This window comes from Pipistrellus kuhlii, unplaced genomic scaffold, assembly GCF_014108245.1.
Source record: "Pipistrellus kuhlii isolate mPipKuh1 unplaced genomic scaffold, mPipKuh1.p scaffold_m20_p_2, whole genome shotgun sequence".
NCBI lineage: Eukaryota > Metazoa > Chordata > Mammalia > Chiroptera > Vespertilionidae > Pipistrellus > Pipistrellus kuhlii.
Genome location: NW_023425515.1, coordinates 2,154,002 through 2,180,432, shown reverse-complemented (window position 1 = coordinate 2,180,432; position 26,431 = coordinate 2,154,002). Strand labels below are relative to the sequence as shown.

General features: G+C 50.1%; 1 protein-coding gene across 1 annotated transcript; it reads right to left on the bottom strand.

Moving 5' to 3' along the window:
• Positions 1–23,465: 23,465 nt before the first annotated feature.
• B3GALT5 (beta-1,3-galactosyltransferase 5) lies at positions 23,466–25,921 on the bottom strand. The gene is made up of 2 exons (XM_036445884.2): positions 25,767–25,921; positions 23,466–24,457 (listed from the first exon to the last, which is right to left on the bottom strand). The coding sequence occupies exon 2, from the start codon at positions 24,455–24,457 to the stop codon at positions 23,525–23,527; it is 933 nt and encodes a 310-aa protein (XP_036301777.1). The 5' UTR covers positions 25,767–25,921; the 3' UTR covers positions 23,466–23,524.
• Between the last annotated feature and the right edge of the window lie 510 nt (positions 25,922–26,431).

The following is a 26,431-nucleotide window of genomic DNA, read 5'->3' as shown; positions in this document are numbered from 1 at the left end:
TTTTCTTCTTGAATAAAATAAAATTATTTTCCTACTTTCATAATTCAAGCTAAAATTAGCCAGGACGTTGTTTATACTCTACAAGTTTGGAAATCTCTTTTCTTATTTGTTTACAAAGTATCTTTATCCAAAACCGGTTTGGCTCAGTGGATAGAGCATCAGTCTGCGCACTGAAGGGTCTCAGGTTCGATTCTGGTCAAGGGCATGTACCTTGGTTGCGGGCACATCCCCAGTAGGGGGTGTGCATGAGGCAGCTGATCAATGATTCTCTCTCATTGATGTTTCTAACTTTCTATCCCTCTCTCTTCCTCTCTGTAAAAAAATCAATAAAATATTTTTTTAAGTATCTTTAGCATCTAAAACAAAAGCACCCATAGGTAAGTGCTCCATGGAGAATGAATGAATCTATGAAAGGACTAGTTTATTTAAAAGGTCAACATATGGACCTCCGTAGCTTAGACAGAACTTTATGGAAGTTGAAATAATGTAACCCAGTTAAACAAAAAAGCACATAATTATTTACATTTAAAAAAGAGGCCGTTACCAGGAATCATCAACTGTAGGTCTTAAAAGAGAATGACCAGCTCCGCTTTTGCTGATCCCATCCTCAATATGAAAATAAAGGATTTTATTTTCCCCTGCTAGTGAAGAAGGAAAAAACACATTCACAGGGGCTTTTAAGACCCAGTGTCCAGGAAATAGCATCCACCAAGCAACAAATTGGTCAAAGACAAAAGTATTTTTCCAGGCCCATGCACACAAAAACACACTAAATCATTTATTTTTCAGTTTCCTGAATAAGACACACCAAAAAAATAAAAAAAGCACTTCAAAAAATGCCCGTCAGCAAAACAGAAGAGGAAAAGAAGCACTTCAAACACTGCGTTCTGTTTGCTTATTGAAACCTACCAAGCCCTGGCCGGGTGCGCAGCAGTGAGGGCATTCCTCATGCAGCAAGAATACGGGCTGAAGCCCCAGCCAGGGCACAGACAAGAATAAACCAACGAATGCATAAAGAAGTGGAACATAAATTGATATTTCTCAAAAAAGAAAGAAGTTTAACAAAAAAGAAAATTTCCCATGCTAGCCAAATGTGTGCATTGCCAGTACAAAATGCAGTCGTGGCCATAATAAATCTCTGGCATTATCGGATTATCCGCAATCACGTCCCAGGGGCAGCTGAGAAACGGCAAGGAGACGGAGGACCCACTTTAAGTGTCTGTGGTCAACACTGATGCTTCCTGGTATTGACTCCCAAAGTACAATCTTTATAAGAAAAAGGAAAATCCGCTGAAACCGGTTTGGCTCAATGGATAGAGCATCGTCTTGGGGACTGAAGGGTCCCGGGTTCGATTCCGGTCAAGGGCATGTACCTTGGTTGTGGGCACATCCCCAGTAGGGGGTGTGCAAGAGGCAGCTGATCAATGACTCTCTCATCGATGTTTCTAACTCTCTCTCTCTCCCTTCCTCTCTGTAAAAAATCAATAAAATATATTTTTTTTTAAAGAAGAAGAAAAAGGAAAATCCAATAAAGATTTTTTTTTAAAAAGGAAAAGGGAAATCTAGATTTATCATCAAAACAGGAACTTTCCTAAGAAAGTGTTATTTAGGCCTAAGGACTCCTGCCTCCATCTGAATCTGTCCCTTTTCAGAAAACTTGCCTCATCGTCCCCCACCCCCCTCTCAGCAGTAAGTCCTCAGCCACACGGTATGGAGCCTAAATGAACAGGAAACACAGGGCAGTCAGGACAGCAACACAGCTCAAAGGGGCTCGCAGCCCACGTGCTGCGCAGGGGCCGGCTGGCTCGCTCAGGTCCTGTGCCCGGAGCCGTGGTCGGAGCCCACAGCTCGGGGCCACACCTCAGCTGCACTGCATCAGACCAGGTCAGGACCTTTGGCCGCAAACAGCACCTCCCCCAGCAAAATGTGGGGGTGCAGGGCAGCTCCAAGAACGATGGAGCTGAGAACTGGGCTTGGCAGCAGGATCAGACCCTGGTGTCTCCACAGCAGGGCTTCTCCTCCATGACACAGGCCCCACCCGTGGCATGAACGCCCCCCCCCCCTTCCCTTCGTGGATGATTCCTCTCCAGGTTAGTCTCAGGGAGTGTCTGCCTAGAGCTGGCAGACAGCTGGACTCCCTAGACACACACACACACACACACACACACATACACACACACACACACACCGGGAGAAGTACTTTTTCAGGAGATTCCCTGTTTTTAAGAATTTAAACAATAAAGAATTTTTTTTAAAAGAAGTAGGATGGGTGCTGGATAACCACACCCACCAGCAAAGCTGTGCAGAACCCAGCGGCCTATCTCTGGCTGAGGCCTGCTTGCTCCGGAGTGCACAAGGTGGCCTCGGGGAAATGTTCCACCAGGGGGCGCTCTCTCCATGTGCCTCTCGCAGTCCTGCCCCAGGGAGGTCAGAGATCTAGGCAGAACCATGGGGAGGAGCACCCCGCGGAGTGCTGCCCCTTCACACACTCTCGGAATGGCCTCACCCCAGGGCATCTGTGCTGTCTGCACGCTCCTGCCCTCTTGGGGAAGCAAACCTGGCCTGGGGCTCAGGCTGGCCCTGGGCCCTTGAATGCTTTCCTGGGAAGTAGGTCTGGGCTTGGGACTGTCAGGACACAGACAGAGCAGGCTCCTTCCCCAGGCTGGTTGGGATCTGCGCTGCACTGTACACATGCCTCCTCCCCACGGAGGCCCACTGTGGAGGCTGGGGTGGTCCCCAGGGCCCCAGCAGCCAGGAGTGTTGCCTGCATGACTCGCAGGTTAGTGTGTTCCCTGGAGTGGCCCTCGGCCAAAAGGAGCTGCCTTGCTCCCCTCCCAAGGGCAGCCATACCAATGCCCCCAAGGTGAGACAAAGGCCCCAGCCCAGACCTCAATTCAGGACACCCCTGAGGGGCCACTCCACCTCCCCAGCTGGGGTTGGTGAGGCCTCTGCTCCCAGCACCTTGCTGTTGCTCGGTTCCCCAGGCCTGTCCTGCCTCCGTCCCCCCTGGAGGCCCAGCTTCTGCACCTGAACCAGTTCTCAGGCTGAAGCCACTGACTGCAGGGGACACTGGGCTCTCAGGAGGAAGGACCTCTGCACACAGCACATGTGCCTGGTAATTATTCCCCGCATTCCCCACCGGGACGCCCGGGCACTCGGTGGTGGCTGCGCAGGGAGGAAAGGGGACACCTGTCGGTGTTAGGACCAGGCATTCAAGCGCCATCAGGTGCTCATGTGGGAGCGAGGATAGACTGGGGTTGGTGACAAAGGCAGGCGTGGCCCCGGTCCAGCATGTCCACACTCTCCCCGTGGTCACTAGAACGGTGTAACTAGAACAGACAGACGTGGTGGATGACAAAGCCCACATGTATCGGGTGAATGGTGTTTCCTTCAAAATTCTTATGTTGAAGTCCCGATCCCCTGTGTCTCTGAATGTGACCTTGTTTGGCAATGGGGTGCTGCAAATGGAATTAGTTAGAATGGGGTCGCTGGGATGGGCCCTAATTTAATAGGACTGTTGGAGAGAGAGAGAGAGAGAGAGAGAGAGAGAGAGAGAGAGAGAGAGAGAGAGAGAGAGAGATTTGGACACCAGAACACACATGTAGAATGCCATGTGACGATGAAGGCAGAGATGAGGTGATGCTTCTACTGCCAAGGAACCCCAAGACAGCCAGCAACCAGCAGGAGCTGGGGGAGAGGATGGGGCAGATTCTCCCTCACAGCCTCAGGAGGAACCAGCCCTCCTGACACCTTGACCATGAACTTCCAGCCTCCAGGACTGAGACCATAGACTTCCGTTGTGTGGGCCCCAGCTCTGGTTGTGTGTGTGGCAGCCCAGGACACTGGTCCATCATACCTGGGTTCCTTGGCCTATGTCTAGAACCATCACAGTAGGGAAGGCCAAGTGAAACACGAAACTGGATTCCAGTCTACACAATAAATTATAAAAAAGCATTCCCAAAGAAAAAGGACAGGCCTTTAAAGGCCACTGAGGGGGCGGCAGATTCTATCACCTCCCTCATTTCATTCACCAACGGGGCCCCTTCCAATTCATAGTAGTTTGGAAAGGGAACGGTGAACTCCTGCAAACTCAACCAGACAGTAGCCCTGAATGCAGCTATTGTGGCAGATGCTGTCTCTTTTCCAGAGCCAATTAGCACAGACATGGCACGCGGCCACTGGTTTGATGGATGCATGATTGTCCAACTTTATCCGGAAGGGGGATCAGAAGCAGTTTATCCTTCTGATAAACTAGAGGCCCAAAGCACAAAATTCATGCAAGAGCAGCCTTCCTTTCCCCAGCTGCCGGCATCAGCTTCCCTCTGACACCTGGGACCCTGGCTTCCCTCACAGCCCTGGCTTGTCTGGAAGGACATCCGGAAGGACATCTGGTCTAATTAGCATATTATGCTTTTATTATTATAGATGGGGTGGATAACGGTATTTATTTATACTCTTCCCAGGGCTGTATTAGTTCTCCTGCCCTCCGTCTTAATATAATCTGAAAAGACCTGGACCATCTGACATTGCTCAGAACATCACATTGGACTACTCGCTAGATAGAGGGCACGTTAAGCAGTGAATAAAGGAAAGTGGCCAGTATGTTGGAGGTCTTTGTAAGACATTTGTGCTCAGAAGGTGGGAGACAAAAGCTATGGGATTCAGGGCATCAATACCTCTGTAAGGGCCCAACGGTCTACAAAGAAGTGCATCTTATGCCTCCTGCCTCTGAGAAGGAGGCACAGGCCTGGGGACCACTCCGGGTTCTGGAGGTAGCACATTCCAATGGTGGAAACCATTGCTCACCACGACTGCTGTGTGACACACAGGTGCCACCTCTCAGTGAAGCCCAGAGAGGAAAGGGCGTGCGGTAGGTCCAGGCTGTGGGGCCGTGGCCCGTTGCTTGGCCCGCACTGGCTGGTAGACCTCCATACTTCTGCAGTGAGAATTACACCAGGAGCCACTGGGACAAGCCCCAGCAGTAGAGGCCCAGTGCCGACCCCTGGGGCTCTAGAACAAGAGCAGGCCAACAGCAGCCGAGAAATATACACTGCTTGAAATACAGTGTTTGCCTGGCCCTGAGTCCTGACAGAGACCGAGTCGCTGACCATGGACACCACATGACCATGCAGGGGTAACCGCCCATCATGTTCTGGGTCTTGTCCAGACCTGTAAACTCATCAGGTCAGGCAAGCAATCAGCAAATAACTCACAACAGAAGTAGAACCTGCCGAGGAGGCACCAGAGGACCAGAATGCGCACGTGAGTTGCACCAGTAAGTGGCCTACCCTCGGGGCATTGACCTCTGTTACTAGTATTTCAGCATTTCTCCTTCAGTTCATTCCTGTGGCCCATTATTACCTGCCCAAGAAGAGGTAAAGGCTAGGATTAGTTCATAGATGAGTCAGCTTCCTATAACCCCCCATTCATCCTCTGCATAGAAATCTCCATCTCAGGGATCTCCGGAGGATCCTAACCTTTGGCAAGGTCTAGACTTGGGAGAGGTGGATGAAGTCTAGACCAGTGTTTTTCAACCTTTTTTGGGCAAAGGCACACTTGTTTCATGAAAAAAATCATGAGGCACACCACCATTAGAAAATGTTAAAAAATTTAACTCTGTGCCTATATTGACTATATATAAAGTAATTCTCTTGAATAGGAATCAAATAAACACAAAGAAAGTATTTTATAATTACTTTATTATGAAATATTAAGTAAACAAAATAGTGAAAAATTATAAAATTCTTGTCTTGTCTGCACCTACGGAACACCAGGCAACATCTCGCGGCACACTAGTGTGCCGCGGAACAGCGGTTGAAAAACGCTGGTCTAGACTTCAAAGAAGTAATGGATGAAGGAGCATGAAAATGAAAGTTCAGGCTCGAGCCCAAAACACATTCTCTCAACTGCAGCAGCCAGTGAATAAACTAAAGTAGTTCGATACCTATCTGATTCTACTTTTTGTTTCCCCATCATTCAAAATAAAGGGAAATGAACCTTAGAAATCCCCACACCCCTGATTCCCCCATTTATTGTACTAATTGAGTGGGTCTAAAACAGTCATCGTCGACAACCCATTCGGCTGTTATTATTAAATAGTCTCATCAGCATAAATTATTCAGCACAGAGCCTGGCATTTAGCTGGAGCCCTCAAAGCGCCAGAGTCTCAATCCACAAAGCTTAGGTGAGCCGCAGAGGTATCGTTCCTTATTTTTATTGGTTTGTTATGTCTGGATTTCATTTCTATCTCAAGCTCTCCCCGATGCCGCCCCATTATAATTATCAGAATAGTCATTGATAATTTAGTGTCATCTTGGTTACATCCTGGTAAAACTACATCCACCAGGGCTTAATTCCCTCCTCCCGCCTCCAAGGGTGGCATTTCATTCCCATGGGTCTTAGCATCTTAAATAAGGAGATTCCGGGGATCACGTGTCATGCACCAGAGCCGCCATCTGCTGAGACACCCGATGCCTCCCTGGTTCTAGGCCAGCATCACCCTGAGGTAGCTGCGCTCCCTCTGGTCTCTGATGGTTTGGACCATGAGCTTCTCCGAGGCAGACGCACCGGGAGAGAGAGTAGGTTTTGAAGTTCGTCCTGCATCTGCATCTGAGCTCTCCTGTGTACTAACGGGGGCATGTTGGCCAGCCTTTCTAACGTTCTAGTTTTAAATGTCTTCTTGGTGAAGACAGTTCCTTCTCATAGTTTGGGTGCATGAATGAGACAACAAAGGAAGCGGCTCAGCCCTGAGCCACGTGGGAAGACTGAAACCAGGGTCATTCAACCTATGGTGGCCAAAATTGGTTTTGCTGTACAGCCTTTCCCTAAAATTTTCAAATCTTCATTAGTTTTTGGGGGTTTTTTAATATCTGAGATAACATTATATCATGCAATTATGGTCATTATATCTGGGTTTACATACTAGCATAGTCTAGAGAAAACTCCCTGAAAATCATTGCATTGCACTGCATATATTGCTCAGCAATGGTAACTATAATGTAATGCATAATAAATTGGGGGATAATTTAAGTCCTTCATATTTTCTGTGTTTTCTAATGTCTTTCCTTAATTTTTTTTTAATTTGTATTAAGTGTATTGGGATAACATTGTTGGCATTATATAAGTTTCAGGTGTACAGCATTATCATCTGACATCTGTATACGCTATTGTGTGTTCACCACCCAAAGGCTAGTCCCCTTCTGTCACTTTATATTTGACCCCTTCTCCCCTCTTCATCTTCCCCCTAACCCTGGAAGCCATCATCCTGTTGTATGTATCGATGAGCTTGTTTTTTTTGTTTGTTTGCTTTGTTTGTTCATTTGTTGCACATATGAGTGAAATCACACAGTTCTTGTCCTTTTCCATCTGACTTATTTCACTTAGCAGAATACTCTTAATACTCTCAAAATCCATCCATGTTGTCACAAATGACAATCTTTGGATAGCTGAGTAGTGGTCCATCATACATATGTATCACATCATTCTATAAAACAGTGTCTACACATAATTTTTAAAAATCAAACAGCACAGAACGTTGCATAGTGAACAAGGGAGCTCCCTCCCCATCCCATCCCTAACCACCAGTGCTTGTCTACAAGGCCAACCACTCTTCCCAGTTCCCAGGGGATGCTTCCAGAGAGGGACTGGGAAGAAAACTATTCTCAACACCATTTCCAAATCCAATCAAGCCATCAACCCCAGTGTGGGCCAACAAAGAAGATATCAAAGCAACAACAGCACACAAGCCAGAACTCACACATCTTATCGTCCGTGCACCTTTCTCTGTAAATGGAAAAGAATGTGCTCCACCCACACAAGAGACTAAACCCAACAGAAGGAAGACACTGATTCCAGGCATGGGACCCAGGATGCCAGCGGGGCAGCGAACCTTGGGGGGTGGCCTGGGCCTGAGGATCTTGGGAGAGGGGGCCCCACTGGAAGTTACATCAGAAGAATGACACACTACCTTTGGCCACGTGACAGACAGAACTGGCCAGCAGTCGAAAGAAGAGGGAAGAATTAATAATTGCCACATATATAAAGGAAGCAAAGGGAGAATGGGTAGATATTCATCCAATGGAATAGGAGGAACTTTAATGGGGAAAGATTGCAGCCACAGACAATAAGTGTGGGACCGCTTATCGCTGTGTGGCCAGGAGCTCTCAGTTGTCCACACTGAGCCTCCATCACCTCGTCCATCGCAGTTGAAGTTTTCCTGCCTGGGAGCAGATTCCCTGGGGGAGTTCCTCTTGTGGGCCTCCGTCCAGACTGGAACGTGGCACCTCAGTAGTTTGTGGAATTGAAGCAGTGAGAAAGGATATGATTGCCTTTTACTTCCTCTTAAGAAAAGGGCATCCCATCATTGACCAGGAAGTATGACAGATGAGTGGCTTTGTATGATCACTTGCATTTACTTAAAAAGGACTCGGTGGGGTTCCAAAATGGCAGCCGATGAGGTGGAAGCTACACTGACACTCTCCGAGGGCCAAACTGGAGTTACAACTAAAGTACAGAGAAACCGTCCAAATGATCAACTGCAGGCTCGCTGGAGAGAACCGTGAGAGCCGAGGATGCAAAGTGGAGGCGGCACAGAGACTAGTAGGTAGTCCTAGCGTGCAAGAGGGCTGGCCAGGCACCCACAGACAGCAGCTGAAGTTTTGGGGGGATGATTTCAGCTCGGGGGGGGGCGGTTCCCACTGAGAACTCTGGGGTCTGCACCCCACGCTGGGCCCTCCAGCCCAGAGTACCAGAACTGAGAAAGGTGCCCACAGAACATCTGGCTGTGAAAAGCAGCAGGGCTGCTGTCTGCCAGGGAGAGATGGCTGGAAATGCAGGCACCTTCTTAAAGGGCCAACGCACAAAATTCCCTGTGCAGCCACTCACCTTGGGCTCCAGCGGAGGGAGGGCAGAGTGGGCTGGAGCTGTGTGAGGAGAAACCAGGGTGAGGGCTCTGGGGTGGGAGCTCAGAAGGCGGGGCTCCGGTTCCAGTGCTGAGTCATCCCCCACGATGCAGAAGTCTCTCTCGGGCAGAGTTAGACCATCCAGGCAGCTTTCGGAAAACCTCTGACCCCAACTGAGGGGACTACGCTTTGCTGTGGTCATGGCCTGAGGCTCATTCAGAGGCTCAGAATAATCACCAGCCTGAGGGCAGAAGCGGATCTCTGGAGGCTTTGAGTCTCTGCCTTATCTGCTTCTGGACCTGGGACTGGGAAAGCAGGCCTTGATAGCATCTTAGTCCTTTCCAAAGGCCTCCAGCCCCAGCAGACAGAGTCACAGGCTATGGATTGCTGAGAGCCCCACACGGGTGCTCAGGGCCAGTCACAAACAGCACCTAGCATTACCGAGAACCTCCAAAAAGACTGGGAGTCATAGCAGATCTACCGAATACGTAGAAACAAACCCAATCAGGCAGCCAAAACTGGGGGACAAAAAAAAAAAAAAAAAAAAAAAAGCCTCAAATGAAAGAACAAGAGAATTCTCCAGAAGAGCTCAATGAAATGGAGATTAAAAAAAAGTATCCTTATTCCAGGATACTCAACAGCATGAGGAAAGATTCAGAAATTATGAGAATGGACCAGTCAGAAATGAAGAATGGCATAGCAATAATAAAGAACATGACCCAAATCTATGCTATCTACAAGAGGCCCACCTCAGAACAGAAGACTCACACAGGAAGAGAGTGAAGGGATGGGGGGAAATTTTCCATGAAAATGGAAACAAAAAAAAAAAAAAAAAAAAAAAAAAAAAAGCTGGGGTATCAATACTCATATCTGACAAAACAGACTTCAAAATGAAGGCCATCACCAGAAGGTCACTACAAAATACTAAAGGGATTGATCCAACAAGAGAATATAGCTCTGGTCAACATATATGCACCCAATATAGGAGCACCTCAATACATAAAGAAAACTTCTGAAGGAGTTTAAGGGAGAGATGGACAGCAATACAGTCATAGGAGAGGGCTTTAACACCCCACTGATTTCACTGGACAGATCTAGATCGGTGGTCGGCAAACTGTGGCTCGCAAGCCATATGCGGCTCTTTGGCCCCTGGAGTGTGGCTCTTCCACAAAATACCACGGTCCAGGAGAGACTGTTTTGAAGAAGTGGCATTAGAAGAAGTTTAAGTTTAAAAAATTTGGCTCTCAAAAGAAATTTCAATCATTGTACTGTTGATATTTGGCTCTGTTGACTAATGAGTTTGCCGACCACTGTTCAAGACAAAAAAATTAACAAGGAAATGGTGACTCTAAAAGACACACTGGATCAGGTGGATTTAATGGACATTTATAGAACATTTTACCCTAAAGCTACAGAATACGCATTCTTCTCAAGTCACATGCGTCATTCTCAAAGATAGACCATATGTTAGGACACAAAACAAGCCTCTACAAGTTCAAGAAGGCTGAAATCATATCAAGTGTCTTCTCAGATCACAATGGCATGAAATTAAAAACCAACTACAGCAAAACACCCATAAACATTCAAATACATGGAGGCTAAATAACATGTTATTAAAAAATGAACGGGTTACCAAAGAGATCAAGGAAGAAATCAAAGACTTCCTGGAAACATGAAAATGAACACACGACCACCCAAAATCTATGGGACACAGTGAGAGCCGTCCTGAGAGGGACATTCATAGCAGAACAAGCCCACCTCACAAAACAGGGAACGCTAATAAATTATCTAATCCTACAACTTAAAGAATTAAAAAGAGAACAATAATAAAAACTTAGGACAAGCAGAAGGAAGGAAATAATTAAGATCAGAGCAGAAATAAATGACATAAAGACTAAAAAAAAAAAAAAAAAATCAATGAAGCCAAGAGCTGGATCTTTGAAAAGATAAACAAAATCAATGAACTTTTAGCCAGACTCATCAAGAAGCAAAGAGGACCCAAATAAAGAGAATCAGAAATGAAAGAGGTGAAGTAACAACTGACCTCACAGAAAGACAAAGGATTGTAAGAAAATACTATCAACAACTCTATTCCGACAGGCTGGGAAAATACAATCTTCCAAAACTCAACCAGGAAGAATCAGGAAACCGGAATAGGCTGATAACTACTGATGAAATTGAAGCAGAAATAAAAAAATTTTAAAAACTTCCCAGGAAAACAAAAGTCCTGGTTCAGACGGCTTCACAGGAGAGTTTTACCAAACAACTAACACCTGTTAGTTCCCAAACTAAAAAAACAACAAAACAAAAAAAACCAAGAGGAAGCAACACTTCCAAGTTCTTTCTATGAAGCCAGCATTCGCCTAATTCCAAGACCAGATAAAGGTGCCACAAAGGAAGGGAATGACAGGCCAATATCCCTGGTGCACATAGATGCTAAAACCCTCAACAAAATCATAGCAAATCGGATCCAGCAACTCATTAAAAACATTACCCAACAATATCCGCAAATCCACAAAGGTGACACATCACGTAGACAATAAACAGACCTCTCTCGCCTCCTCCCAGGCCAGGCTGGAAGTAAACCTAAACTGGGGGACATGCACTCGGAAGAACCAACTGAGGTCCAGCCGAGGAGACGGACCGAGAAGGATCGACCGAACACGTAGGAACACTGGAGACCCGTAGGAAGGGCGAGGTGGAGAGAGGGGCTGGTCCCGCCTTCACAGGCGGCAGCCAGAGAGAAGGGGGGCTCTTGGCTGTGGGAGGGGTGTCTCCCTGGGAAGATCAAGGCCCCTCGGTAGGGCTGCTGGCCGCCCGGGAGGCTGGAGCTGGCCTGACAGAGAGCCTCAGGGGTGGGGGGTGGGGGTTCTTTGGGGGGAGAGGGGGTAAAGGAGGTTGTTTTGAAACCCAGAGCACAGGTGTTGGTTGCAGCTACTCACCCAAGGCTTCGATGGAGGGAGGCCGGGAACTCGGGGCGCCTAAGAGGCCGGGGGGCAGCACTGGGGGAGACAGGAGCAGCAGCCGGAGTCCTCATTCATTCGGTCACACCCCCCAAGCCGAAATGGCCATCCTCGCCCCCGAGAGGCACTGCCTGCTCCCGGAAGCCACCACTCCGGAAAAGGAAAAACCCTCCCACCCTGCCCTCGGGAGCCTGCCGGCCACACCCGCAGCGTGACCTTTGCCGAGAAGAGGGCAGTGAAGGCCATACCCACAGGTTTGGACAGTCTCCGGAGGCGGCAGGGACTGCACTGGGGCTGGGCCACCCCCATCCTGGGAGCCTGGCTGGTGCTTCCCCCGACGGGAGAGCTGATAGAGACTCCAGGAGGCCAGCCCGGCCACCGGGCCACTGGCAGGGGAGTAACTCCGGGGCAGGGGAGTAACTCCTGCAGGGAGCATCACCTACCACCTTCCCTGGAATCTAAACAGCACCCTTTCCTGGGAGAACCTGAGGTCTAGACTCCCCATACACCTCAGGTCTTCTCAGAGGCAGGCCTCCCAGTGATTAATACTGACAATGGCTGGCGGTGAAGGGGGGCAGAGGCAGAACGGGGGGAGCCTGGGAAGCTTACTGATCCGGCCCTAGGCCCCCAGCTGCTAACAGACCAGCTTTGGGGGGTAGCTTGGCCCCTCCCGTGTGCAGCCAAGTCCTGGGGAGACAGACACAGACCGTGGATCTGTTGCCGCTTCAGGCTGGCTGCTGCGAGCCAAAGCAGGACAGTGCCTGACAGTGGTTAGTGCCTACGCACCTCCTGGAAAGCCCAGAAGTGGCAGACCAGACAGAGCACTTCCTCAGAGGAGCGGGATCCAAATGGAGCTCACTTTTTTCCTTCTCTTCCCTGTTTTTTGTTTGTTTACCTTCTCTATCTACTTTATTGACTTGTGATTATTTTAATCTCTATTGTTTCTTCAGATATCTAATTTTTCTCTTCCCTTTTCCTACTTTTTTTTTTCTCCTGCTTTTTCATCTTTTTACCTTTTCTTATTTTGGGTATATCTGCTTTTGCCTCTATTTCTTTTCCAAATATTTTTCTCCTTTTCCACTATTTTCCTTCCCCTATTCTTTATTTTTATTTTTTTTTTTATTTCATCTCTGTCCCTTCATATTCCTTTTTCTTCCCCCTTTTTCCCTCCTCTTATTTCTTTCTTTTCTTCTATCATTCTTGCTCTCTTTTCTCTTTCCCAGTTCTCTCTCCCCTGGTGTTGCTTTTGTGGTTGTTGTAGGATGTTGCTCATGGTTTGGTTTTGTTTCTTGCTTTCTTGTGTTGTGTAGTGTTGTCTTCTGTTCTGTTCTGTTCTGGCAGCATCCTCACAACAGCTCACAAGACGTGGTTGGGGGTGAGCCTCATAGTCAGCCAGCCTGAGAGGAGACTCCATCCACAAACACATTTATTGTCGGTGTATTGCATTATTTTACTACATTGCTGGGAGAAAATGTCCTTCTTGTTTATCTTGTTTTTAAAGGTCTTAGCGGAGGGTTGTAAATCAAAACTGACTGAAAAGATTTCCTTCAGTGAAGCAAGGATTGTGAGTCACCTGCCTCTTCTGGTGCCCTGAGGGGTCAGTGAGAAGGGCCAGCACATTGACACTCTGGCTGGCCAGCACAGCTCCCTGGGAGGACAGCTGTCAGCTACCCTGCTGATGACATGGATTTTTAGTACACATTCTTATCTTCCCAATCCAGTTATATTATTTTGTCCCATCATTATCATTCTCAGATGCTACAAATATTGCCTAGCTTCTATTCATTTTAGTCTGCCAAGCCTTTTTTTCTTTTTTTCAATCCTCACCCAAGGATATGCTTATTGAGAGCCACACCAGCCAGGGCTGCCAAGACATTTTTTTTAAATATATTTTTATTGATTTTTATAGAGATAAAGGGAGAGAGAGAGAGAGATGAGAGAGAGATAGAAACATCAATGATGAGAGAGAATCATTAATCGGCTGCCTCCTGCACACCTCCTACTGGGGATGGAGCCTGCAACCCAGGCATGTGCCCTTGACCAGAATCGAACCTGGGACCCTTCAGTCTGCAGGCCGACGCTTTATCCACTGAGCTAAACTGGCTAGGGCCAAGCCATTTTTTAATGGCAATAAAATTCTCTAATAAGAAAGTAAAATATCTTGGTGTCAGGCTGTAGAGAAAAAATATTCACTTGCCTACACACTGCTCGCTGTGATAGTCCAGGATTCTGTGGAGGAAACATACACACAGTTTCATGATCAGCTAACTCAGCTGTGCCTTCCGTTACTGTATCAGTAGTGCTCCGTGGCTCACTGAGCCCTCAGCCACTTACAAACTGGAGGGGCACTATTTCAAAAGGGTCCCCAACACACACCACCAACCTCATTTGGGTGAGGTTCCAATTGAGATTTTTCTACTAAGTTGCTTGCCACCTGGGTTCCTTGGCCTATGACCTTTCTCTGCCCTCTAGCACCCCGTGGTCCCCGCTGTGCTGTCCCTTCCACAGCTTTGCTGCTTTCTGGCATAGCAGGATGGACCTCATTTTGCTCATTTTCTGCTCTAGATCATAAATCAGTGGAACTCTGATTCCTTTTGTGGGGAAATTGTAGTAGAAGCCACAATCTGGGTGTCATTGCTTCTCGGCCTTTGTGACGGACAGAGCTCGGAAATATAAGACCATTCTGATATTTCCCATTCAAACGTAATGTTATAGGGTTTTTATTTAACTCATTTTATTTTATGCATTTATCTGTTTTATACTTAAAATCTTGCTTCCTAACACAGGATAATAATTATGTATTTGCCTTGCATTAATAAGCATAGAATACTTCCATAATAACAATATGATATCCCTAACAACAGTAAAAGTACCAAATGGAGTTTAAGATTTATTTGCTCTTGTTTTGATTCCTAGAACATCTTTTCCTAGGGATGTAGAGTCAAACTATTGACTTTTAAAGTCACCAAGGAAAATTTTTTCTGTGTGGTTCTGCTACAACTGGATAGGGGTAGAGTCCATTTCTTTCATTTTTAGGAGCTGCTTTTTAATCTTATTTTGATTAAATTTGTTAAATTATGTAAGACATTTGCATGGTTCAAAAATGAAGCTATACACTAAACACATTTGTGGAAACCTCACCACCCCTCTCCCTTTGGATAACATTACTATTCCCTTTGTGTGTCCTTTTAGTCTTTTTGAAAATACCAGCAAGCCGGTATATTTACACGAGAAGTAGCAAACATTGGTCTGCACCATGTGTTTTTCCCCTAACAACAGATCCTGGACATCAACCCATATCAATAGAGAGAAACCGTCCCCATTCTTTTTCCCTTCTCCAGAGTGATCCGTTGTAGGAATGGGCCATTTGGTTCAAGGGAGCCAAGCTCTTGAAGGCCATCTGTATTGCTTCCAGTCTACTGTCATTCACCCGGGATTCTGGTCAGATCCAGGACAAGTACACGTGAATGTCTCTCCCCACCCACCTCCCAGCACCCAGACTGAGACTGAATGTCAGCACCCTTAACCTTCCCTGAGATCCCTGGTCTCTCACTCACAACCAGCCAACCACTGACATCCTCAGCACACACACTTCTACCCAAACTGGACAAGAGGGACAAGAAATGGCACTGGCTCCACTCCTTGCCTTGGTGCATGCCACTCCTCACCTCCCTCAGGATTCCTCTCCCTTCGCTACCCAAAGGGCTCTTGCCAAGTGTCTCCTGACATCCTTGGGGCTGAGCAGCCTCGGGTCCCCTTTTCTGTGAACGTCAGACACGTTTACTCTGCTGGCCACCTTCTCCCTCTTTTTGCTCCCTCTCCGTGGCCTCCGTGACACAGGATTCTGGCCTCCTCCTACCCCTCTGGGCGCCGGTGGGAAGACTGTCTTTGGAGAAGATTTAGTATTAAGTGGGGGAAAGAAGGGGACAGTACTAGCAAAGGAGGAGCATCTAGAAAATTGTCTCTGACGGGAACATGAGAGTATGCTGGTGTGCTGTGAGAATGTTCTAGAATGTTCTAGACTAGAGCTGCAGATGGGACGGAGGAAGAGAATGGTGGGAGAGGAGTCTGAGAGGGGAAGTAGAAAGGACAGGTGGGGCAGGATGGGCCTCTGAGGGGACAAGGCCTGGCTACAGGGTAAGGAGCAGCAGGTCATTCATCCTGAGAAGACTTTCCCTTCTCTACTCACCTCCAGGCATCCCATGTCCCCCGGCCCCCCCCCCACACACACACACACACACATCCCTGCACCCCCTCCCTGCCCCCCAACTTTTGTTTTGTTTGAGACCGTCTGGGGGTGCAACCTGCAGGGAGTGTGGGTAAGTGGTGATTTCCAGGTTCACAGCATCACAAGCACTGTGGCAAATACAAGCTCGAGTCAAAGAAAACACACCCGTGTCAATCATTTTTATTTTTATTTTTATGACACTTTGAAAGATCAGCGATCCAATCTATGCCTCAGAGATGAGTTAGCATGAAGATTCTAAAGGTACAATCGTATCTGTCCACAAGGCTTGATTTCCTTAAACTGAAAGAATAGCTTCTCGAAAATATAAATATACCTGAGAGAAAGAAAATGCCAAAGGACGCCTGCAATAATAATAATGCCCTGGCTGTGTAATTCCCGCGGGATGCCTCCCCCCTCCCCTGACCCCCTCTTCACCCTGACCCTTAAAGACCCTGCAAGAGTCGGACTTGACTTTAAAAGTCCAAACGAAACAAGAAATTTCTGTCTCTTACAAAGGAAGTACGTCAAGGTTGTTCCAACATATTTTCCTAAACATATCAAAGTTGAATGTTAAAAATAGTTTCCCAAACACACAAATAAGTATAGAAAACATCATTTAAGAGAGCCAGGATGGCGGCGGAAGTAAACACCAGTATTCGCCACCTCCCACAACCACATCAAAATTCCAACTAAAATACAGAGCAACCATCATTCAGAACCACCTGAAAGCCGGCTGAATGGAAGTCCGACAGCTAGAGAAGAAAAGAAGAAAGTGCATTGAGACTGGTAGGAGGGGTAGAGGCACAAAATGGGCTGGCCCAACACCCACGTGTGGTGTATCTTGAATGGGGAAGAATATCGCCAAGGCCTCCCGTGAGAAGCAGGGATGCCAGCCCCACTCCAGATCCCCAGCCGAGGGTTCCAGAGCTGGGAAGATAATTCCCCATAACTTCAGGCTGTAAAAACCAGTGGGGATTATGGCTGAGTGACACAGAAGCCGCTGGAGTCCCAGGTATTCCTCTTAAAGTGCCGGCACAAGAACTTACATAGTTCTGCTTCCTCTGAGCTCCAGCACCGGACAGTGGTTCTGAGGTCATACAAGGAGAACCTGGGCTGTCTGGCATTGGAGCAGGAACTCAGCATGGTTTTCTCCCACACAGGGGTGCTTGCAGAGATCATTGTTTCTGTGCTGGAACCTCCTTGTCATAGAGCTGGCTGGCAGCCATATCTGCATTTCCACTGGTGTTTCCTACACTGTTCGCTCCACCTTTGTGGTTCCCTGAGACCCATCCCATCCAATTCTCAGCCCCACCAACCCTGTTTGCAGCTGCTTTTCCATAGGAATGGCCTGTCCTGGCTAAGGCTTCACAGTTTTGCTAAAATCTCTTAAACAAACAGCAACTGGAATCAGCGTGCCCCAAACCTATCCATAAAAGGCCCAATACCCAGCACTAGCACCAGCCTACCTTGCCTCATAGCTGGGCCTCGCCTAGGCACTTCTTTACACAATAAAAATAGCAGCCAACCTTCTGTAGCTCCTGCCGGGCGGCCCCAGGCCATGGCTGACTTTGCACCTCCTGGAAGGTCCCAGAGCCAGTTACCTGGTGGATAGCTTCAGAGTATACCAGATTACAATTCTACCCATCCACAAGGGACACACTCAAAGAGCAGACTCACTGAGCACCAAAGCCCCACTGAAGCAAGGCCTGCTCCATAGGGGAATCCCTGCACATCAGCTCTTCCATTGTAGATGCAGCTGATTCTCACAGCCAATTGGCCTGGAGTCCAATTCCTCCCAGGGAAGAGATCAAAAATATGAACAACAAAATGGTAATAAATACATATCTTTCAACAACGGAATCTAAAAATCAAAATAAATGAACAAGATAAACTGATAAATAATATAGAATCCGAGACGTGGAAACATGGAATAGACTGACGATTCTCAGAAGGGAGGGAGTGGCGGAGAGATTAACCAAAGATCTTATATGCATAGCAGAGGCCTGATGCGCATATGCATTACCTATGGACTCAGACAATAGGGTGGTGAAGGCCTGGGGTAGGGCGGGAACTGGGTGGAAGGGGACGATGCGAGGGGAAAAGAGGGATATCTGTAATACTTTCAACAATAAAGATATTTTCAATAAATAAAAAGAAGAAAACATCCTGTAAAAAAAATAATAGTGTCCAGTGTAGTCCATACATCGCCAAATTTTCAGGAAGAGCACAAGTTTATCACATCTAGCTATAACTTAAAAGTAACCAATGTAAGAACGTTATGCTGTTTTAGTAATTTAATTTTTATTAAATATCTATTTGATTATTAATAAATCATAAATACGTATGCCTATTCCCAAAATATGACATGAGTCTAGTAGATCTCTCTGAAATACAGGGAAAATATATATATATTCAAGTATCATTCAGTAACATAAACATTTACTTTTATTTACTGCCTCTCAGGAAAAACAAAATCTGACCACAACACCCCCTTGGTTGGCATTAAGTGATTTCTAGTCATGCTGGATTTTCCCTGCTTTCTTATCTGACCAGGTGTAAACTCGGCCAGTTCTCCCCAATCTGGTAGTTTCCAAAGCACAACTTAACTAAGGGCATCTTTGGCTCATCTCTGTGTGGGGACTGCAGGCCGGGACCGCTGAGACCCCGGCCGTGTACTGACCTCCCCAGAGCATGTACATAGCCGGGTCTCCGGACTGGGCCATCCACACTCTGCCGGCGTCAGACACCAACTTCTTAAGCCAGCGGAGGGAGGTAGAACAACAAAGGGGTCATACAAAGCAGCGTGACACCAGATACACTTGGCTCTGGAATTCATTTTCCCACTCGGATCTAAGGCTGATTGTGTCTGACCGCCTGTCACCTGTGCCTGTAAGCCCTTGGCAGATGGTCACACACACCGACTCAGGCCAGATCCCACGGGCGTGAGTGTCTGGCAGAAATGACCCACCCTGATGGCTCCGGAGGTAGAAGTATTAGAGCTTGATGGCCAAGCCAGATCTGCAGGGAAACTTGGAGCCAGAGATCGGGGAAGACTGGTCCGCGGCCACCGGGCACATCCCTGGCAGAGGCCAGACCGGGACCCCCTGTGATTCTCCGGCTGCCCCACGTCTGATGAAAGGTAGGCACCAGCGCTTCCAGAATCTTCTTAGAGGCAAACATCTCCATGGAGCAGCCATTAAGAACCAGCATCAGCCATGCTAGATTCATCTCTGAGCCACTGGAACCATCCCAGGCCACACTCCAGTGTCTGTCTGCGAGAGAAGACCTGGGGCTCTGCATTCAATTAAAAGCAAGAGGATGCTGAAACCGGTTTGGCTCAGTAGATAGAGCGTCAGCCTGTGGACTGAAAGGTCCCAGGTTTGATTCCGGTCAAGGGCATGTACCTTGATTGTGGGCACATCCCCAGTAGGAGGTGTGCAGGAGGCAGCTGATCGATAGTTCTCTCTCATCGATGTTTCTAATTCTCTATCCCTCTTCCTTCCTCTCTGTAAAAAATCAATAAAATATTTTTTTTTTAAAGCAAGAGGAGTGTGTGAGGAAGACAGAAATTCCCCTCGGAAGCCAGCCAGGGCACCCTCGTGCTAAGGACAGTAACAACACCCATCATAGTGGGAGAAAGGAGCTCCTCCAAGGCCTCAGGCACCTGACAAGGTAACGGGAAGAGGAGGGAAATCAAGATGGACACTCTGGCCTTTGCAAACCTCCTGCCGACAAGCCAACAGCCCGGCTCCTTCCTAGACAGACATGGCCTGGTGACATCCACCGGGGTGTCTGGCCAGCACTGCACGGTTGGCACATATGACGAGCTCACCGTGATGGTTCACGCTGTATGTCAGCAGGGCGGGGCTGTGGGACCCAGTGTGGAGTCCACACCAGCCCACATGTTGCTGTGAAGGTGGTTAAACATGTGATACACAGAAAATCAGTAGCCTTCAGTAAAGAGGAACAGCTCAGTGAGTGGACGTAGAGTCGAGCAGATTACCCTTTACAACACGGATGGGCCTCATCTAACCCGTTGAAGGCCTTCAGAGCACAGAGTGAGTTTTCCCGAAAGCTGAATTGTCCTCAGAACTACAATATATTATACAATAGAAACTCGGCCTTCAGACTTAAGAAAGCAACATCAGCCCAGCCGGTGTGGATCACTGGTTGAGCATCAACCTATGTGAACCAGGAGGTCACGGTTCAATTCCCAATCAGGGCACAGGCCTGGGTTGGGAGCTTGGTCCCCAGTAGGGGGCGTGCAGGAGGCAGTCGATCAATGATTCTCTCTCATCATTGATGTTTTCATCTCTCCCTCTCCTTTCCTCTCTCTGAAGTCAATAAAAAGTATATATATACTTTTTAAAGAATGCAACATCAGCCCTTGTTGGGGACAATTCCTTAAAATCGATGGCGCTCACTCTCCCCTCCTGTTGGTTCTATATCCCGGCAGGTCTCTGACTCACTCTCCACTTCTCTTCCGAGCCACACACACCCAGCCTCATCTGCAGCAGGTCAGAGCCCCCGAGTCGACCTCAACTCCGCTCTCTCCTTCCTCCCTCCACCTCAGTCAGCCGGCCCCCAGGCCTGAGTGTTTTCTCACTGTGGTACTTATTCCAGGCAAAACTGAAATTTTTACCATTCCTTAAAAAAAAAAAAAAAAAAAAAAAACACCGCCATGTGACACCAAAAACATTTGGCCGTGGAATTCACTTGTTCACTTATATTTAAGGTTGATTGGGTCTGACAAGTAAGAATCATTTCTAAAGTTAATTTAAAACTAATTTTTGGTTTGTCCATATTCCGGTTGGCGTGTGCCCAGCAGCCCATCGTGGCTCTGTGCCCCCCATGCAGGGCTGGGGGTGGGGGGTAGCTCACGGCTCAGAATCAGGGCCATTGGGAGGGCAGCAGTCCTTCCTGCTGCCTCCCCAGAAAAGCAGGAGCCGGAGAGGAACTCGTGCTTCTAAGTCCCCAGGGCCACAGAGCCTTCCATTTGTCACCGCACGGAGGGCAGAACTGAGCGTTCGCTTCAAAGACGCCGCAGCCCCCGAGAAGGTTTCCTGATGTCCACATACAGACGAGAAGGTCTCCTGATGTCCACATACAGACGTGTGGATCATGTGCCACCGAAACAGAACTAAAAGCAAGCGGCAAGGACGAGCTACAAGAGGCTCGGGCGCTGGTGTCTGAGGGGTCACAGTTCACGTAATCCTCCATCCAGCCCAGCCTTCCGCCGGAAGTGAGACCACCACTAACCCAACAGACCCAACAGACCCGTTTCTCCGCCCTCCTCCCTCCCTCCGGGCTCCACACGGGGGACCTGGACCGAGAGAGGAGGCCTGACTGGTCGTTACCACCTCCAGGAAAAGGGCTTAAAAAAAAAAAAATCATGAGGCCGCAACCGGTTTAGTTCAGTTGATAGAGCGTCAGCCTGCAGACTGAAAGGTCCCAGGTTCAATTCCGGTCAAGGGCATGTTGCAGGCACATCCCTGGTGGGGGGCATGCAGGAGGCAGCTGGTCAATGTTTCTCTCTCATTGATGTTTCTAGCTCTCTCTCCCTCTCTTTTCCTCTCTGTAAAAAAAAATCAATAAAAAATATATATTTTTTTAAATCATGAGAAAACAAGTATTTCCAAGTGGGAGGGGCATTGAGAAAAAGGCAAATACCATCTCACTGTTCAGAGGCTCGGCAGCTGAGAAAGGAAACCACACGTGCCAAGTGCTCAGTCCATCGCAGAGCGGCAGGTGCTGGCGCGGGAGCCGGAGGGAACCCCCTGGCCGCCCCCACGCGGCCCGCAGACCCCGCAAAGGGGTGCCGACGACTGAGCGGCGCACGCCCAGCTGTCTGTGGAAGGGACACTTTCCACTTCTCTCACCCTCTCTGGATGTTCTGCCCGGACGCCGGTGGTCAGTAAGCCTCTGAACCCTATGACTGACCGCAGACCATTCCCGCAGCCATGTTTCCATCTCCCCCCACGCAGCACGGGGGCACGCTGGTTGTGTAGTAGGTGTGCGACTGATGGTGCGAAGGCGAGAGCGAGTGAGCGCGGGCTCCAGGCTGCCGCCCCAGCGGCTGAGAACGGTGGGGGCACCAGCGGAAGCAAGCACGGCCTTGCTCTCTTCCTGCCCCTCCACACGGCGCGGTCCGCACACAGTCTCCACCAAACGAGAACCCGGGAGGTGCAGCCACTACTGGCCCGTTGTTCAGGTGCCGTTGCTCAGGGACTGCGCTGCAGCCACTGCAGGCCAGCATCTGCCAGGGGCTCACCCAGAACACAGCTGGGGGGGCAGGGGTGTTCACCCCATCACTAGCACTACAGAGCACAAGCGTCAGGAGTTGAGGGGACACTCGGTCATGGACAGAGGCTGTGATCCAAGCCTCCTCACCGCGTCCTCTCCCAAGGCAGGGCTGGGTCGCAGCGGGAGGGGGTGTGGGGAGAGGGGAGTATGGGGGGGAAGATTCTGATGGCCTTGAGTTCCCTCCCCGCTCCAGGGTTGCTGGCCGTGAGCCTGAGGGCCAGTTCCCACGCTCCCTAAGCCACGTTCCCCCCGTGTCCACGGGAACGGTAGCAGCCCCTCCTCCCCTGGTGCGGCCCCAACATGAGCAGACACAGGTGTGCATGGAACGCCTGGTGCGAGGGGCAGGGACACGGGAGGGGCATGTGCTAGTGCCGGGCACTAACTCGAAATCCATCAGCGGTTTCATGCCAGCTTGCCTTCTAGTTCAGATTTGGAAAACTGCTGGTGTCACGGTTCCTCTCCTCCCTCCCTTTCCCTCTCCTTCCTCCCTTCCCCTCTCCTTCCTCCCCTCCCCTTCCCTTCCAAGTCCTCTCCTCCCCTCTCCTTCCTCCCCTCTCCTTCCTCCTCTCTCCTTCCTCCCTCCCCTCCCCTTTCCTCTCCTTCCTCCCTTCCCCTCTCCTTCCTCCCCTCCCCTTTTCTTGCAAGTCCTCTCCTCCCCTCTCCATCCTCCCCTCTCCTTCCTCCCTCCCCTCCCCTTCCCTCTCCTTCCTTCCCTCCCCTCCCCTTCCTCCCCTCCCTGCTCCATCCTCCCCTCTCCTTCCTCTTCTCTCCTTCCTCCCCTCTCCTTCCTCCCCTCTCCTTCCTCCTCTCTCCTTCCTCCCTCCCCTCCCCTTCCCTCTCCTTCCTTCCCTCCCCTCTCCTTCCTCCCCTCCCCTTCCCTTCCAAGTCCTCTCCTCCCCTCTCCATCCTCCTCTCTCCTTCCTCCCCTCCTCTCTCCTTCCTCCCCTCTCCTTCCTCCTCTCTCCTTCCTCCCCTCCCTGCTCCATCCTCCCCTCTCCTTCCTCTTCTCTCCCTCCTCCCCTCTCTGCCTCGCTCCCTCCCGCCTCCTGACCCTCCTCAGCCAGGCCATCCACAGATCGGTCCCCCACATCCCCGCGGTGGTCCGGGGCGGGTCCAGAGGCGCTGCCCGCTCACTCCGCGGGGCATGCCTCCCCCGGGGAGGCCTCCAGGGCCTTCCAGTAGCTCAGCATCTTGTGGGGCGGGACGAAGTGGCAGGCCACGATGCGGCGGAAGCGGCAGGGCGAGAAGCTCAGGCCGCCGGGGAAGAAGGTCTGCTCGGAGTGCAGCTCCTCCAGGCCGATGCGCAGCTTGGCCAGGCACAGCCCCACGAACACGTCCTCCAGCTTGAGGAAGGGCACGCGGTCGGCCACGCGGTACACCTGGCTGGCCACGTCGCCGGACAGCACGTAGGCGGTGCCGGAGCAGAAGGGCGGGTAGCGGTCCCAGGGGTACTCGCGGCGGCTCACGAACCACTTGTTGCGCCGCTCGCGGATGGGCAGCTCGTGCAGCTTCAGGAAGCCCGTGGCGAAGCGCGCCGTGCGGTTCCTGCGCAGCAGCAGCTCCACCAGGTAGGCCACGTTCACGAACATGTCCGAGTCCGTCTTCATCACGAAGGCCGCCCGCGGGCAGAAGCGGTGCACCCACTCGATGCCCATCATGGTCTTCAGGGTCAGGTTCAGGTAGGCGTCCACGAAGTCCTTCTGGACGATGTCGCGGTGCCGCCGGGCCTCCCGGGCCACGGCGCGGGCGGCGGCTGGGCTGGGCGAGGTGCCCAGCAGGAAGAGCGTCTCGGTGCGCCGGCCGCGCGCGGCCCGCTGCCCGCCCCACGTCTCCCGGATGGCCGTGCGCGCCGGCAGCTGGTCGTGGGCGGACGCCACCAGCAGCACCAGGAACGGGGGGTCCCGCCGGCAGTCCAGGGCGGGCAGCTGCAGGAACCGGCCCTCCTTCCGGAAGCCCAGCGGCTCGCCCGGCAGCAGGGGCAGGCCGTGCATGCTGAGCAGCAGGCAGAGCGCGCCCAGCGCCACCAGCGCCGCGGACAGCCACCGCAGCCTCGCCGAGGCCATCTGCAAGCACAGAACCCACCGTCAGGCCTCAGCTCCGGGGAGCATCCGCCTGTGGTCCTGGAGGTCACGGTTCAATTCCCGATCGAGGGCACAGGCCCGGGTAGTGGGCTCCATCCCCACTAGGAGGCGTGCAGGAGGCAGCCGGAGGATGTTTCTCTCTCATCGTTGATGTTTTTATCTCTCTTTCCCTCTCCCTTCCTCTCTGAAATCAATCAAAAAAAATTCTTTTAGCAGAAGCTGGTGTGGCTCAGTGGTAGAGCGTCGGTCTGCAGACTGAAAGGTCCCGGGTTCGATTCCGGTCAAGGACATGTACCTTGGTTGCGGGCACATCCCTGGTGGGGGTTGTGCAGGAGGCAGCTGGTCGATGTTTCTCTCTCATCGGCGTTTCTAGCTCTCTGTCTCTCTCCCTTCCTCCTCTCTGTGAAATATTAATAAAATATATTTTTAAAATTTTCTTTTAAATTGAATGGGCAGACCTGGAGAGGAGGAGGGCACGTTCGCTTTGCCCAGGAGGCTGGGCCGGGGACGGGATGGGGTTGCAGAAGCTCTGGGCTCTCGCACACAGGCCGGAAGCCGGGGCTCAACAGCGAGACACAGGCCAGGGGAGCGGACACTGGCCCCGGGGCCGGCCAGCCCTCCACGGGGGAGTCTCGGGTTCTTTATCCCGAAGGACATTTGGCCACATCGCTCACCGGCTGCCTCCAGCTCTGCCCTTCTCTGACGCCACGGGAAGTCCAGCTGCAGAGCCTGCCAGGAGGGAGACCCCGTGCTCCCGACCTACATGCCAGGACATTTAATTCCTGAAATTTAGATTAATTAATTCCTTAATTCGTTTAATTAATTCCTTATTTCCCTCTCTGAGGGAATTAAGCACCATGTTGTCTCGCCCAGAAATAAAAAGACCCGTTTTCTGATTTGTGTCACTCTCTGGAAACGCCACCCCTACCAGAGGTGTTTATTTTATTGTTCCAGGTTACTTTTTTTTTTAATGTATTTTATTGATTTCAGAGAGGAAAGAATAGGGAGATAGAAATATCAATGGTGAGAGAGAATCATTGATCCGCTGCCATCTGCACGCCTCCCACTGGGGATCAAGCCCGAAACCCTGGCCTGTGCCCTGACGGGGAATCCGTTCATAGGTCGATGTTCAACCACTGAGCCACACCGGCCGGGCTGTTCTAGGGCACTTTATAAAGGCACCTGTCTGATTCTGTTATCCTTTGCCCGTCCATCTCTGTGTGTTCTTTCTCAACAAATCCCGGATGATCTGTGCAAATGTCAACTGACATTAAGAAAGCAAATAACTCACATTTTCCTGGATAGGATGAGCCTCTGGTTTGAAAGCTAAGCCACAGGGTAGATTCCAAGAGGAAAGTCGTTACGAACTGTTGTAAGCATAGGCCGTTCTCCACTGCCAGGTTCTGGCTTATTTCTTTACCGAAAATGATCCCCTTTGCCAGGAATCACTATCAGGGAAAAACAAAGACAAAAAACAGGGTCATTCAAACCGCCCGTGCCTCTTGGGCAGCTCCTCTTGGGCAGCTCTTCACCGGCTGCTGTGCTCATTGTTTGTTCTAGTGTCACCCTACCACCTGCCTATGTCTCCCTGGGAGACTGTTAGAGCCCAACCCCAGGCTCACTTTTCTCATCTGTAAAATGGGTCCGGTGGAGACAAATCCCACCACACGGTTCCCCTGTCAGCAACAGTAACATCATACAAGTACCAGAGCATCCTCTGGGACAGCACCCGGAGCTCTGTGAGGAGATGTAAGTCAGTTACAGTCCAACTTCTCATGTGGATACCAAACTCCTCGACGGAGTGTGGCTGAGGCTGAACACACCTCACAGGGGGAGAAATCCATCAATTCTCAACGCAGGGTCCGAGTCTCCACAACGTCATCCTAGGGCAGCGTTTTTCAACCGCTGTTCTGCGGCACACTAGTGTGCCGCGAGATGTTGCCTGGTGTGCCGTAG